A 16,935-nucleotide genomic window follows, 5' to 3' on the forward strand; every position below is an offset into this window, starting at 1 on the left:
GGATGGCCTGGAACTCTTTTCTGAGGTCCTCTGGGAGGGAATCAACAAATTTGGCCATTAATTGCCAAATATTAAAATCATAGTGGCCCAATAGGGCCTGATGATTCGCCACTCTCAGCTGTAGGCTTGATGACCAATAAACCTTTCTCACAAAAAGGTCCCATTTCTTTGCCTCTTTATTTTTGGGAGTAGCCTCTGGTTGTCCCACCTTTCCTGATCATTGACTGCAGACACCACTAATGAGTTTGGGATAGGGTGGGTATAAAAATATTTATACCCTCTTGCGGGCACATAGTACTTGCGCTGCACACACTTGGAGATTGGGGGTAGCGATGAAGGGGTCTGCCAGAGGGCTTTGATAAACTTTGCACCCCTTCATGCATTGGCAGCGTGACTCTAGCCAGGGCTGCTGAGCTGAGGATGTTGAAGAGAGTGTCCAAGGGCTCCTCTAGCTCCTCGGTTTCTAGTCCCAAATTTGAGGCTACCCTCCTCAAAAGCTCTGGATGAGCTTTGTCATCGTCCTGGGGCACTATAGGTGGGGGCCCCATGATGGCCTCATCAGGGGACGAGGAGGACGATGCAGGTCCAGCAGTTGTCACCACCTCTGTGACCTGCTTGGCAGGGCTTTCTTCCCCCATCTGTTGCATCTGGGGGGCTCCAGGCATGGTGGCCTGTCTCAGGCGGGCAGGAGACCGTGGGTGAAGACTTGTTGGAGCCTCCCGACACCGATTTATGCCCTTGGGATGGCTGCGGGAACCCCCACAGGTTCCAGAAGTGCAATGGCACAGGTCATGGGCCCTGGGGCCACGATAATCCTGGCAAAAAGAAAAGGAGTACTTGTGGCACCTTATAGACTAACCAATTTATTTGAGCATAAGCTTTTGTGAGCTACAGCGATGAAGTGAGCTGTAGCCCATGAAAGCTTATGCTCAAATAAATTGGTTAGTCTCTAAAGTGCCACAAGTACTCCTTTTCTTTTTGTGAATACAGACTAACACAGCTGCTACTCTGAAACCTGTCAAGATAATCCTGGCAGTGCTGCAGGGAGGACTGGTGCCATCAACAGAGGACCTTGACTTGCCTGCAAGGGTTCTTGGTCCAACTCTGAGCCCTGAGATGGAAGGCCGTGTTCCAGAGACCAGAACTGCACCAATGCCGATCAGGCATCCCGGTCCTAACTGTGTCCACCACCATGCTCCAAGTGGGATCCGTACGCGAGCGACAACACACCGCATTGAAATCTTGGTGATGGGCGTTGGCGTCTGGCAGATCTGTGACGGTACCCCTGCGATCTACACCAAACGCTTCCTGACCGGTGCCAAATAGTAGAGCGGGAGTGCAACCGACATGCGATGTTGAGCATCAGCGCTGGTGCGGTGACCTATATCTGTAGGCCAGTGACTGGTACCAAGAGTCCCGATGGAGGTTTTTGCAGGATCAGTGTCGTACTGAAGGGGAGCGGCTACAACACTGCTGGGACTGGGGTCGCAGGGTCGTGTGTGCCTCGCTAAGTCCACACCACACTACCGACAACTTATGCTTCGAGCCCACAGAGCAATGGCTGGAATCTGGAGACCGGCACTGAGGGCTCCAACTAGCAGGCAGCCCAACGTCCAAGGCGTGTTGGCTCTGAGCGGGCGAGCGCTGATGGGACACTCCTGGAGGTGGCAAGCAGAGCTGCACTGATGGGGACTGAGGGGATGATCCAAGGGCAGGCTTACCCCTTGATTTTGGAGCTGCCATCACTGTTATGGGCGGCACTCGGAAGGACAAGATATCCTGCGCCACCTGCAGGGCCTCCGGGATCGACAGCATCTCCAGGTGTCGGATTCCTTTGCCGCTGTCTGGGGTAGCGGGCTCATCCCGGGATGGGCTAACCCGCTTAAACGAAGCTGGGTTACTGATCAGCATAGGCTTTTTGCACCAGGTCACAGTTCTTAAACCCCAGGGAGTGGGGCATGCCCCGTCCCAAGGCTAAGTCCCATCTGGTACATTATAACTAACTAACAACACACTAAGGGAACTAATACTAACTGATATAACGATTTACAACAGAAAGTTTGCAATGGACAGATCTGGAGAAGAAAAGGTTTGCCAAAGCAAAGGAACGTTCCAGCACCGTCACTGAAGGTAAGAAGGAACTGAGGGTGGGGGTAGCTGGTGGTGCCCCTTATACTGCGCCATATGGGTGCCACTCCAGGGGGCACCAGAGCTGGTTCCCTAAGGATACCACTGAAGGAAAAACTTCCGGCACCGATGCATGGGGCAAGCACACACACCTAAGATGGAATGGATGTGAGCAAGCACTTGAAGAAGAATTTATCTTATTGTGAGTGCTTGAAATCAGTGCTCTTGGGTATATATTGGCTTCCTGTTGGTTCTCAGGTGATATCTAGAGTGTTGGTTTTGAGCTACAAAGCCTAAATGGTTTGGGATCTGCCTACTTTGAATTTTCTCTCTCTGCCCTGTCATGCTGCTGTAGCTGAGATCAGCAGAAGCATGGAGGCTGGAACAGTCTCAATTTAGAAGTATTCTCCTTGAGGACCCCTCAGACTTTAACACCCACCCCTTCTATCCCCAGATTCAAAATAGTAGATTGCTGAGACTCAGACATCCTGCAAGACCTAGTTACTTGGGCTTTTAGGGAGGATGGGGCTTGATTATGCTAATGATGATGCAGGAGGCATTTTGTTGGGGCCAAGTCTTACTGGTGGGGTAAACTGCAGGTTTTATTTTGATTATATTATTAATATATAATAACAACACTTCGAGAGTGGAATCTGTAGGCTTCTGCACAGATTGGATTTCTAGCCAATAAATGAAGTAGAATAGAGGGCTATTGTTTGAATGCTACTTAAAATAAAAACCGTTTTTGGAATCTTAACATTTCAAAGCACACACACACCACACACCACACCACCCCACCCCACCCCACCCCCTTTGGTAGTTTACTCCCCTCTTAAGATTTTCTTATTGACCTTCTCACTTGTAAATGTTAATAAATCACACACATTATATTGCTATTCAAACCATCACCATCACACATGGGCTATGGATTTCCCACCTCCAAACCAGAGCACAATTGACCATTAACTATGCAGGGTCAGAGGCTTCCACAGGGCAATCACCACATTCTCATCCATGGTGAGTTGTGCACTCGACCTCATTGTCTAGTGTTGCAATGGCTGGGCTTGCTCTGCACAGAGGTACAAAAAAGTCTCCTATATGGAAATTCTGCAGCCACTGAGGTGTGTCCAAAGTAGCGAACAACTTAGTCCCACTAGTCTGTGATCATGGCCGGGATCCAGGAGAGATGTGCCACCTGGTGAACATTATCTTCAAGTATTGCAGTCATCTAGCTACTCCAGAGATTGTGAGTGGGCATAATCATTGCAGCAGACATGGCTGGTCTCCATTTCTGACTCTCTGCAGGTACTACCAGAATATCCTCTGCTGCCTCACAATTGCTTTTCAAACATTCCAGCCAAAAGTTTCTTGCTAAACAAGGAATAAGAACTGTGCATTCATCTTGGCTTCCATTTTGAGAAAGTTACCAAGAAATGGCATGGAAACCCAAGGATTTTAGGGTGCTTCCAAAGGGAATTATGGGAACTTCTCAAAATTTCCTACAAGTCACTGCTTCAGGGAGCTGATCCAGAAACTGTGGGACATTTGCCCAACGGACAGTAACTGCAGTGGAGTAGAACAGGATAAGCATGGACATGTGACAAAACTGCCCCTGAGTCAACTTGGCTAGTGTGGACATAACGTAAAATTGGTATATATATATATATCATTGATTTAATTATCCAGTGTTGACACAGTCTTTATGACTAAGTCACCCTCATGGCACTGAGGATCTGGAAATCCCAACCACAGCTAATAAAAAAAATTTCTTGGAACTACACAGTATGACAGTATTTTTTTATTTATTTATTTGTTTATTTCACTAACTTTGGCTCAGAGCTTCAAGCACTTTTAACTGATCAGGCTTAAACTACATTTTTTACAGGGAGGCTGAAGTCCTGAAGCATAAATCATAGGCTTAAAGAAAAACAACTGTGTGTGTAACAGTGTGAAACCAACTGTGTAACAGTATTACAAGATATACAGAACAAGATGCACTTGGACACTACTTTTCTGCTCATTGGCTCACCAGTAACAAGGAATCATAAATCAGAGATAGAGTACGAAAATCAAAGAAAAGCAAGAGGAAGTGTCAAAATGAAAACCTGGCAAGAATTACCAGTATGAGAGAAAGGAAAAAACTCCAGATTTTTAAAAAAAAACGTAGGGGAGATTCAGTGAACCTAAGATCCACTAGCAGAAAAACAAGCAGGAGAAAAGATGAAAAGACCCCCACAAAACAGGTCTATCCAGGCAGGAAAACATACATAGAAGAAACAAATAGGAAGAAATATTCAGCCCTCCAAAAAACAAAGGCCTGGAAACTCTTATCCTAGAAATATTCCACTTGAGGTCTCAAGGTGAAAGTTCATTCAATCCAGCATTACCATGGGTATACCTGATCACCACAGCCACACAGACTGTAATATTTACAGATTTCTTTTATTTATACATTCCCAAATGCTGTAGTAGAGTTCAAAATGACCTGGTGAGCACATGAGCCTAGGATTGAAGAATAAAGCTTTTTCCTATGGGGCCATCTAGTGCACAGTTTCTATATAACAGTAAATCTTCAAAATGTCCTGCATGAAACTGTAGTTTTTCAATTTATTCTCATAATGAAGATTGCTTGATCAGATGTCTATGACGCACATGACATAGAAACAGTTGTAAGCAATTTATGACGGAATTCTATGTCACCCTATTGTTCCTCTTAACCCAATATATACCACACAATGTCAGAATTCTAGCTGGGGTGACAAAGTGATGCTGTGTTCTTTAATAAATTACACAAGTGGTGCATACAATACTCAGGTGAACCACCTAAAAAAATACATTCACCTAACGGGCTACTCAGTGCAGCTGGGTGTATGATTCTTGTCAGTACCAAAAGTAAAATTCTAACAAATCCAAATCTAACCAGTGCTAGAAATGAACTGGTTGGATCTCTGATTCGTCTTATGAAAAATAAACTTCTTTCTACCATCTGAGACTTCCAATAAAATGCAAAGCATTATTGTCTTTAAGTTTAATTCAGTAATGGCTAAATAACTAATGCAATATAATGTTCAGCAGGAACCCTTTAACGTTTGTGAACATAAAATATTTTAAGGCTTCCGAAATTTGTTTTAAATTCCTGCATTTCCATTTTTGACTTAAAATGTAAATGTGTGAATTCATTTCCAAATATAGTCTGTAAAGAGAGGATAGCAGTCACTAAAACATCTCTGTTTGGATTTTCAGTTTTAATCTAAGAATCAACCTCAATAAATGTAATCCAGTATTAGGAGCAGCTACAACTTTACTTCATATGTGAATTAGGGAAAACTCCCACCAGTTGGTAAGTGTGTTTTGTTATGCTGTACATAGGCTACAGTACTTTGACTCATAGACTTTAAGGGCAGAAGGAACCACCAGGATCATCTAGTCTGGCTTTCTGCACATTCCAAGCCACAGAACCTTGCTCACCCACTCCTATAATAGGCCCATAACTCTTGCTGAGTTACTGACATCCTTCAACTTACAGAGAATCCATCATTTACTCTAGTTCAAACCAGCAAGTGACCCTGCTCCACATTGCAGAGAAAGGCAAAAAAACCCTCCAATGTCTCTGTCAATTTGACCTGGGGGAAAATTTCTTCCTGACCCCAAATACGGTGATCAGTTAGACCTTAGTATGTGGGGGAGACCTACCAGCCAGATACCTGGGAAAGAATTCACTGTAGTAATTCGGAGCCATCCCCCTCTAGTGTCCTATCTCTGGGCATTGGAGATATTTGCTATTAGCAGTCATGGATGGACCACATGGCATTGTAGGCAATCTCATCGTACCATCCCCTCCATAAAGAAATGGTTACTGTAACAGTGGCTCTTCAAGAGGTGATGCAGTGTGTATTCCACTTAGGTGTGTGCATGCCCAGTGCGACGGAGCCAAAGAGTTTGCATAAGAGTATCCGCAGAACTCGCATCTTGTGGCCATGGCCCTGCCCATGGCTATAGGAGACAGCACTGGCATGACCCGCCCCTTAATTCCTTTGCACCGAATGCCCATGAGAGGAGACTCCAATGCAGAGGGGATGGAGGAGGGTCTATTTGAAGAAGAAGAAGAAGAAGAAGAAATGGTTATATACAGTAACTATGGTTCTTCGAGATGTGAAGCAGACGTATGTTCCACTTAGGTGATTCCCAAGCAGTGCCCCTTCCAGGAGATCGGGCTTGGAGTCTACCTACATAAGGATCTCAGATCTACTCTTCCAAAGTTTTCATCCTCTCTGGAAGATGCAGTAATGGCGATAATGGCCAAGAAGGTGAAGGCCAAGACTATAACAGGGTTCAAAAAGAATTAGATAAATCATGGAGGATAGGTCCATCAATGACTATTAACCAGGATGGGAAGGGATGGTGTGTCCCTAGTTTCTGTTTGCCAGAAGCTGGGAATGGGCGACTGGGGATGGATCACTTGATGATTACCTGTTCTGTTCATTCCCTCTGGGGCACCTGGCATTGGCCACTGTCAGAAGACAGGATACTGAGCTAGCTGGACCTTTGGTCTGATCCAGTATGGCTGTTCTTGTGTTCATAATGATTCATACATGTATGTATAGATGACCACGTGGCAGCCTTGCAAATATCCAATATGGAAATGGCATGAGGAATGCTATTGGCATTGCTTACATTCTTGTTCAATGAGCTCATATCCACTGAGGAGGCATAGCCAAAGCTTCTCATGTGCAGTCTTAATACAGGATGTTATCCATCTAGAGATGGTCCGTGAAGAGACCAATTGACCCATCATGTGTTGTGCATATGACACAAACTGGCAAGGCGAAGTATGAAACGATTCAGTTCTATCCAAATAGAATTCTCGACATCGCTTGACATCCAAAGTATGTAGATGCTGCTCCTTGGAAGATGAATGCGACTTAAGAAAAAATATAAGCAAATATACTGCCTGATTCAAATGAAACTGAGAGACCACTTTAGACAAAAATTGTGGGTATGGTCGTAAAGTTACCCGGCCTTTGGAGAATTGTGTGTAAGGTGGCCCAGCCATCAGCATCTGCAACTTATGCACTCTCCTTGCAGACGTAATTGCTACCAAGAACGTGGTTCTCTGACACAAGAAGCAGTACTGAGTTTATAATGGCACCAGTGGCACCATGGTGCTGGGCCCACACCCAAAAGAGGTCCCAGACCAGCCCACTCCATTTGTCCTGTGCCCCGAGCCGCCGGGCTCCTCTCTGCCCACCGCCCCTCTTGTGCTTGCTCGCTCCTCTTGGCCAGCTGGCCCAGGGCTTCTCTCCACACCCTGGCTCCGCTTTCTGTCTCCTTTCCACCCCCTGACCCCTCCCCCCTGTCCACTGCTTGCTCCTCTCAGCCGGCCCGGCCAGCTAAAGGCTCCTCTCCACCCCCATCACCGGCAGGCAGCCGCCAGTTGTCTGCCAGTGACGGGGGGCAGAGAGGAGCCCTCAGCTGCTGCCGGCCGCTCCACTCCAGGCCACTGGTGACCGTCAGTTTCGGGTCCCCCGGAGGTGGGGCCCGCCTCTCCCTACCACTCTGCAGAAGCGGCGGGCTGGGTAAGGCGGCAGTTGCCTCCTCCCTGCACAGATGGCCACAAGACCTAGTGCCTGCCTGAGGATGCCCTGCCCAGTCCAGACTCTAGGCCTGCAAACAAGCACTTGTGGGTTTCCCAGCCAGGCTCCATTAGTGGCTCCCTGACCAACCACAGCTGCTCCCCTACAAACTCCTGCAGAGCTGTGATGTCCGGCAGGTGCAGCCTGTTCAATGTGTGGCTCTGCCCAAGCTTGCCAGGGCTCCCACCCCCAATAGAGGTTGGCCACTCCTTGGCTCAGAACCTTTCCTCTTACCTGGGCAGGGAAGGGGGGCATGCACTGGGGAGGGGCTGAAGGGAGATGTAGTCCCTCGCTTTGCAGGTCCATCACCTTGGGAAGCAAGGGATTGGGCAATGGGGTTCCTGAGCAGTGGAGTGGCTTTGTGGGGAGCTGAGCAGACTTGGAGGAGAGAGATGTTCAGCTGGCAAGGGTCAATGGATGGGACTCCCAGGCTCCCCTGCTGTAACCACTAGACCCCCCTCCCCTCCCAGAGCTGGTGAGAGAACCCAGGACTCCTGACTCTGAGTCTCTCCCATCTGTTAAGACTAGATTGCACTGCCTCCCAAAAGATGCAAGTGCCCAAGCGTGCTCCTAAATCACAGAAAATAAGCGTGCAAGGGGAAGGAGCAATGACACTGGTGTGGCTGATCTGTGACCCTAACACAGGGATTCATTAATTCATAGAATCATAGAATATAAGGGTTGGAAGGGACCCCAGAAGGTCATCTAGTCCAACCCCCTGCTCGAAGCAGGACCAATTCCCAGTTAAATCATCCCAGCCAGGGCTTTATCAAGCCTGACCTTAAAAACCTCTAAGGAAGGAGATTCTACCATCTCCCTAGGTAACGCATTCCAGTGTTTCACCACCCTCTAAATTCTAAATTCAGTCCGTCACACGTACAGAGCAGGTCTCATTCCCTTGAACAGGGGCCAGACACACATACACACAGTCTCCAGAACTGGTTGGCCCATCTCTGCACAAAGATCTTTGTCTCGCCCTATCCCCTGATTCACAATGAAATAGCCACCCTACTCCGAGTCAGAGCAACTGGGCCCTCTGCTTCTGCCACCTGCACGGTCGTGAACCACTATTACTTGGTGTGTTACAAACCTGGATTGGCTGGGATCATGGCTGCGGAGCAAGCGGCACCCATTATGGCCCCTCTCCAGTGCACTCCTTGGACGAACCAGGTGAAAACACCTGGCCCAGCCACTTTCTGGCTGGATCTTGAAGTTTCGAACCAGGGGGCCGCAATTATGTTAATGACACAGGCCCAGGTGGGTTTAGAGTGTCCCCCTGCCGGAGCCCATGACAGCACATGCTTGCAGAGACACACAGCCATCATCTTCCAAACAAAGCACAATTTATTTTCCCCCAGGGGTATGAAGCACTCAGGAGGGTGGATTAACACCGGGGCTGGAAGAAAGGATCCAGCCCTAACTTTTTTCTGCTGAAAAATACTGATTTGGGTTCAAGGTTGGCTTGGGCCTGATTTTTAAGTCTGCGTATTATAGGGGCCCACAAATATGTTTGGAGCCAGGCCCACAAAAAGTTAATCCAGCCCTGACAAGAAGGGCAGGAGACAGGAGGCTAAGGGCTCGAACGGAGGGCCCATTGGACCCATGAGAACTGTGTTTAGGTCCCACCAGGGGACTGAACCTTGGACAAGATGATGTAGATAGAGAAGCCCTTTCAGGAATCTTGTCACCATGGCACTGGAGAAAACGGATTTTTCCTGAACAGGGGGGATGGAATGCGGATACCACTACCAGATGTGCTCTCAATGAACTAAGAGCAAGCCTTGCCTTCTGAAGGTGTATCAGGTACTCCAAGATGTCCTGGATAAAAGTCTGTGCCATCTGGAGCCCACAGGCCAAGGACCACACTGAAACCTCCTTCACTTTGCTAAGTAAGCCATCCTGGTAGAGGACAGCTGCTGAGCACCTCTCTTCATCTTCATTCAGCCATGCAGCAGCCGTGCTGTGAGGTGCAGGGAGCAGAACATGGGATGCAAAGTGCAGCTGTGATTCAGAGTGAGCAGTTCCGAATGAAGAGAAAGTGGCACAGGAGGTCAAATCGACAGTATGAGAAGGTCGGAGAATCAGCACTGTCTTGGCCACATCAAGGCAAAGCGAATGAGCTTGGCCCGATGTGCTTTGAGCTTGAGAGGGACCTGAGGAACGATGAGGATAGGGGAAAAGGTGTACAGGAGAGCTGACTGCCAACTGCAGTGGAAGATGTCAGAGAGGGAGCCCAGACTGAGTCTCTCTCCTCCCTCCCACAGAGAGCGGAGCAGGCAACATGTCTGGTTTTCTCTGGTAGCAAACAGGTCAATGGTGGGAATGTCCCACACTGCAAAGGCGATCCAGAGGACACTCATCTTCAGGGGTCACTTGTGACTCAGGGAAAAATAATGGTCTGTGAAATGATTCTGTACCCTGGGCAAGTGGATGGCTATTGGAATAATATTCTCTTTAATGCAGAAGTGCCACAGATTGATTGCCTCTAGTCAGAGCACGCTGGAGTGTGCTTCCCCCTTGTTCGTTCCCATAGTACCAATATTGTGGTGGTATCATCAGTAAGTATGTGAACCACTGAGTGTCTGATACTGTCTTGAAAGGTGCAACATGCTTTGTAGATGGCCCGAAGCTCCAGTACAGGGTTATAGGGTGAGGCCTCCTGCTCTGACCACAGCTGTACTTTCAGCGACCCCAGGTGTACCCCCTCCTCCCCACCAACCCATCAGGGAGGCGTCAATAACAACTGACTTGGTTGGTGAGGGCCAGGCAAAGGGCAAACTGGCAAACATTCTGTGGACATCCACCATTGCAAGGAGTCTAGGACCAGCAGAGGGAGCTGAACCAATCTGTCCAGAGAATGTAGAGGAGGACAGTACACCATCCTGAGTCACATTTGAAGGGAGCGAAGGTACAATCTTGCAAACTGGACCGCTTACATGCAAGCAGACAGTTCTCCTGGGGGAGTTTTGCACCACTGCGCTTTTGCAGAATTCATGTCCCCCTCCGATTTCTTTACTTCCCTGCAGAAAAATGATTTTCTGATGGTGAGACAAAGGAAAGCAGCAAGAATGGTCATGCTCCTTACCCCAGCAGCATGGGCACGTCATTTGGGGCACCCAGAGCAGCTGGTGGAAAGGTAAATCACCACAGGGCTGGAGACAGCCCCCACCAGTGCCTCCTACCCTGCACCGGACTCAGCTGTTAGTCCTGGCTGGGCTGGGGATGATAGGACTTCCTTTTCCCCTTCAAGGAGCAGCTGGGGCTGGGTCAGATCCACCCCCATAAATCTCCTCTGGCTGCAGGAAGCGCCCCACCTGCCCTCCCCTTTTCCTGCCCAAATTGCTCGTCAGCTGCAGGGGAGGGAGGGATCATTGTACAGGGAGCTGTTCCCCCAACCTCCCAACTCCCGTGCATCCAGACCTCCCATAACCAGGTCCCTCCTTCCAAGATTCACCCCTGCAGCTGAACCCATCCCACTAACCTCCACCCCTGCACCCAGACCACCCCCACTCAACCGCCTGCACTTGAACCCCCATCCTGATGAGTTCCCCCAAACCTCGACCACCCAATGAGCTCTCCACATGTGGACACCCACCCCAATAAGCCCAAACCAGCTGCACCCAGATCCCCACCCCCCACACCCAGACCACTTTCACTGGACCTCCATTGTCCCTGCACCTGGAACCTCCGCCCCGCCGTGAGCCCCTGTGCATCCAGATCCCCACCTCCACCCAGACCCTCCACTGAGCTGCTCGCACCCAGATTGCCCCACATGGAACCCTCTCATCCGACACCTGGATCCCTCCACACTTGGATCCTGCCATGCTGAGCCTGCTTGCCCAAACCTGGTGCACCTGGCAGAGAGGGGGATGGCCCCAGGGTGTTTCTGGGGCAGGCCCAGCCCTTGCACTGTGTCAGGGTTGGGTGCAGCCTCATGATCAAGTCCATGTCTTGGGGTGGAGAGTTGCAGGGTGATCTCCCACCACCATACAGCCTGTGGCCTGAGCTGCCCACTGCCATACTGGAGCCTCCCCATCTATTTATTGACAAATAAAATGTGGAGAATTTTAAAAATATTGTGCACAGAATTTTTATATTTTTTGGTGCAGAATTTTTAATTTTCTGGTGTAGAATTCCCTCAGGAATAGGACATGTGGCCCAACAGTCTCAAACACATTTGAATTGTCATGGACGGCTGAGAGTACAGACTGAGGCAAAGATGTCAAATTGTCTGAAAACAGTTGGGCAGCAGGAACACTCTTGATGTCATAGAATCTAACAGGGCCCCAATCCACTTGGTTTTTTGGATGGGAGTCACAGTTGATTTTCTGTTGTTTAGAATGAGACCCAGACAGTCAAGCAAGCAAAATATGGTACTGACATGGACAAGGAATTCCTCTCTGGATCTTCCCCTCAGTAACTAGTTGTCAAGGTACTTGGGAACCATAACAGTCCATTAGCAGCCCTCAGTGCTCTCATGGACTGATGGGGAATGGAAGGATGACAACCCCAACTCAGTTACACAAGAGCCTTGGGATCCTGGTGATAAAGGTAGAGCAAGAGCAGAAGGAACAGGTAGGTGGTTTGACTCGTCTGTCGCCCAGAATAAGGCAGGAAGCAGTGCTGCAGGTGGAGGCAGTACCATCGGTACTGAGAAAGCCAATGTTGGAAGTGGTGTGACATTACCCAGGGTATAAATGTGGATAGATGGACAGCTGTGTCCCCTCCAACTTGGGATGCCTTTTGCACTTCTTCACTGTGAGAGCAACCACTCCTGGTTCTGCTTACACACAGTCTCTAGCATGTAAATTACTCCCAGTTATAGTGTAGGAGTGTTATAGCTAACCACTCATGAATTACATTACAGAACGACACCAGCAAATTCCCAATCCCAGACCCTCCCTCAGAAATGTGCAACTTGTACTGCCCAGCTCTCTCCTTCTGAACAATGCAAGAAAGTCCATCATTTCATTAATAAAAAATGATATGCATAAACCCTGTTATCTCAGCTGAAGATTCCCAACCACTCTAATCCAAACACACCAGTTTAGATACAGCAGTAAAACAGCTTTATTAATAAAAGAAATGAAACTTAAGTGATTACAAGTAATGAGGCATAAAAGAGTTGGTTACAAAGAAAAAAAACGCAAACTAATACCCAATTTAGCAAGCTAAATAAATTCAGAGCAAAACATTTTCTCACCACATGCTTTTTGCAGTGCTTACGGGATGAAAGCCTCCCAGCCAGGACCCCTCCCCCAGTTCAGTGTTTCTTCAGGTGTTGCGGCTGCTGTGAGCAGAGAGGAATGGAGGAGAGATGATTTGTGTTGTGTGCTCTCTGTTTTTATACTCGTCTCTCCTCTTTGAGGATTATCTTCAGCTGGGGTTCAGGTGACAAAGTCTGGGGAATGGGAACTCCCACCTGTTTCTTTGCCAATATGTACATTTCTCACTCACACACTTCTTCCTGCCAAAAAATGGCCACTTAACCAAGTCATAGTTCATCTGATTATGTTGACACCTGGCTGAGGCATCAGTTTACTTTTTTGTCTCTGAGGAACTGGTTTGGGCTGCTTCCCCAGAGTTGGAATATGCCTTTGTAACACCACACAGTAGAATCTTAACTTTACATACAATGTTGCCACACACATTTTACCAGAACAACAATGACCAGAGAATTAGGAGTTTTCAAATGATACCTCACAAAGCATACTTTGAACAAAATTTATCATAAAAATGGTAAGCATAGGGGTACAGTCTATCACAAACAGTGCTGGTCCCGACATGAACAACAGTACCGGAGTGACCGACTGTACCAAAGTCAAGGGGAGTGAAAAGCCTCAAAGGAAGCACTGCTGTGCCAAACTTCATTCCTCTGATGCTTAGAAGCTTTCCATCTGATTTCAAGCCTCAACTTATTGATGGCCAGTTTATATCCACTTGTTCCTATGCCAACAACAGACCCTTAACTTATCTTTTCTCCCTCCCTGGTGTTCATCCCTCTGATAAATTTAGAGAAATCAACCAGCCCTCCCCTCAACCTTATTTTTGTTAGGATAAACAAGCCAAGCTCCTTAAGTCTCCTCTTGTAAGGCAGGTTCTCCATTCCTCTGATCATCCTACTAGCCCTTCTCTGCACCTGTTCCAGTTTGAATTAATCCTTCTGAAACATGGGAGACCAGACTTGCACAATATTCCAGATGAGGCCTCACAAGGGCCTTGTATAATGGTAACACCACTTTCCTATCTCTACTTGAAATACCTCTCCTGATGCATTCTAGGATTCCCTTAGCCTTTTTCACAGCTGTGTCACACTGGCAGCTTATAGTCATACTGTGATCAATCAATACATTCAGGTCTCTCTTTCTTCTGTTGTTCCCAAGTGATACATACCCAGCTTATAGCAAAAAATTCTTGTTAGTCCCTAAGTGCATGACCTTGCACTTTGCACTATTCCACCCCGGCCCCACTCCCTCCTAGGGATGGCCCTACATATCGGCAGTACCTCTCATCTTTGTGTCATCTACAAATTTTATTAGCACGCTCCCACATGATTGTCTATCTTACAATTATCAGAACTCCTTAACTCAAGAATGGCTGTCATTTTTAAAGGTGAACTGTAATACCTTAAATATTCTCTCTCTGTATAAAAATGCTGAAGGGTGTAGTGATGCTCATACTACAAACTTCCCATGCACAACTGCAGGTTCCAGCACATTGCACAAAGACTAAATTCACATTAAAAGGAACCATCAGAAATCCCAAACTAGCAAAAGAAAACAGGTATAAGATACAATTATTTGTCATCGGGGCTAAAGATAAACTGAAGACTAACTTCCAAGAGTCGAGTTCAGGGTTCTATTTCTCTCCTGCAACAGCTGATACCCCCTACACTTACAGCAGCTCTTCAACTATTTAAGGTGTTAATAAAGTTAAATGAAAAAACCCAACTCTTTTCTAGGCAGGTGAGTAAAAACTGATTTTCAGCTCTTGTGTTTGAAAGTATATTTACTTATTTTTAAGTGTAACCCATGTATTCTCTTTATAGTGAGCATACTAAGTCAGACCACTGGTCCATCTAGCCTAGTGTCCTGTCTTCCAAGAGTGTCCAGATGCTTCAGAGTGAGTGATCCATCGCATCATGCAGTCCCAGCTTCTCACAGTCAGAGATTTAGACACCGGAGACCATGAGGTTGTGTCCCTGAGCATCTTGGTTACTGGTCATAGATTGATCTATCCTCAATTAACTTCTTTAATTCTTTTTTAACTCAGTTATGCTTTTGGCCTTCACAATATCTCCTGGCACAGAGTGCCACATGTTGACTGTGTGTTGTATGAAGAAACACTTCCTTACGTTTCTTTTAAACCTGCTGTCTATTAATTTCATTGGGTGACCCCTGGTTCTTGTGTGGTGACTGCTAATTTGCATTACTTCACACTAAGTGTAGGATCCTAACTGTCTCATTTAAAGCATTTCAGCACACCTTTAAATGATGTAGTTCAGATTCCTATTTTTAAGGAGTTCTCTTCACACAGTAGGCCAAATCCACTTTTCTTGATAATAATGAAAAATGTTTATTCTGAAAATGCCTTTTTAATAAGTTTACACTGACCCTGAAAGAAAAAAATTGGAACCTGTATCATCCAAAGCGCTAACACATGCTGCAGTCAGTGTTTCACAGCCTTTAACGTAGAAAGTCATTATTTATGTTCCAATTAAGTACTGAATTCTTTCAATGAAAACAAGTCATCTACACTGTCTATGCTAGAGGTGGTTACAGAACTTTACTCTGCAGCAGCCAGACCTGTTCAGCAGCAAGATTGAATGGGCCCTGAAAAGCTGACTGCTGTATACATAGGCCCAGATGGCATGCATTTACCAGAAGCATGAACTGTAATCAGAGTCCAGCAGCCATATGACCAAAGCTTTTTGAAGTGGAAACACTGTAAAAGTAAAAGATCTTTGATATCATTGGCTTCAACTGCATTGGAGCAACAACAAAAAAAATAGTATGCCCTTTAGAAAAACAATCTCAGCATAATGGAAGTATTTCTGGATGCAAAAGCCAACGTATGTTTTAAAACAGAAACTGATATAGACATTCAGAAGAAAAGAAAACATTTGCACTATACAAACATCATAAATGATCAACAGCTTAGTTCATTAACAGGTTAGTTTGATGGAAAATAAACTGCCCATTACAGACATGGGGTACACAGGCATTTCTTGAGACTCGAAGGAATAATTTCTTTGGTAATATCTGTACATTATTTCATTACAAATATGGTGCTTATACCTCAATATTAAGTCTAGCAAATCTGTACTGTAGAGATGCTGGAGTTCTTAACAAAACAAGCCCTTTTTTATCAGCTGGTTGACTGGATAACATATGCAGTAATCCTGTCAAATTAACAAATCCCAGTGCTTCTCCACAGCCAGCAGCTAATGAAAAATCCCCTTGAGTGACAAAACCTAAAAGAACTCTAGAGCAGTGTGAAGTAACATCTGGTAGAGGGTCAGGCCATAAGCCAAGTATTAGTTCTTTAGGCTCCTCAACTGCCTTTGCCTCAAGGGCATCAGAAGCACCACTTTCTAGAGCCTTCTCGTTGTTCTTTTTCTTTTTTCTCTCTTTGAGTTTCAGTATCTTGTGTTTGAATATGTCACTGTGTTTGGGCTCTTGAGGACCACAGAAGAGCTGGTCTTTGTTAAGCTGTAGAAAATCCTCCTGTGTTGGAATGCATATCATGGTATGTAATTCAGGGCTACCTTTTCTTATCAGAGACAAGCTGACCCACACCAGCACCCTTGGGTAGCACTTAAAGAGTGATAAAAGGGCATCTTCAGTCATTTCCTTCTGTCCAAGTTTTGAAGCAGGGCGTACCCTCTGACCTTTTCCACAAGTAGGCCGGCACCTGGCTGACAACTGCTTTAGTAGCTTTCTGCTCCTGTTTGAAGTTTAAAAGATGCATTAGGGATGCTCAAGTACAATAAAAAAAACCTCAGAAGTATCATTGTAAATTAATTTTAAAAAAAACCCACTATCTTGGACAGCCTTTGTAAAGCTCTCAAAATCTAAAAAACCCACAAAAACACAGGTATAGAACTATTTGCTGAAAACAGCACAATACATTTTAAAAATTAGTTATTTTATCAGCACTTTTGGCTTCAAATTTA

General features: G+C 46.4%; 1 protein-coding gene across 2 annotated transcripts in view; it reads right to left on the minus strand.

Annotated features, from left to right (window-relative positions):
- Positions 1 to 12,812: 12,812 nt before the first annotated feature.
- Positions 12,813 to 16,935, minus strand: part of POP1 (POP1 ribonuclease P/MRP subunit) — a 42,013-nt gene continuing 37,890 nt past the window's right edge. For both annotated transcript variants that reach the window (XM_048841318.2, XM_048841317.2), the window contains exon 16: positions 12,813 to 16,706. In XM_048841318.2, coding sequence (XP_048697275.2) covers positions 16,052 to 16,706 — 655 coding nt within the window. In that variant the 3' untranslated portion in view covers positions 12,813 to 16,051. The remainder of the gene's footprint in view (positions 16,707 to 16,935) is intronic.

Source organism: Caretta caretta, chromosome 2, assembly GCF_965140235.1.
Source record: "Caretta caretta isolate rCarCar2 chromosome 2, rCarCar1.hap1, whole genome shotgun sequence".
In the NCBI taxonomy this organism is placed as follows: Eukaryota; Metazoa; Chordata; order Testudines; family Cheloniidae; genus Caretta; species Caretta caretta.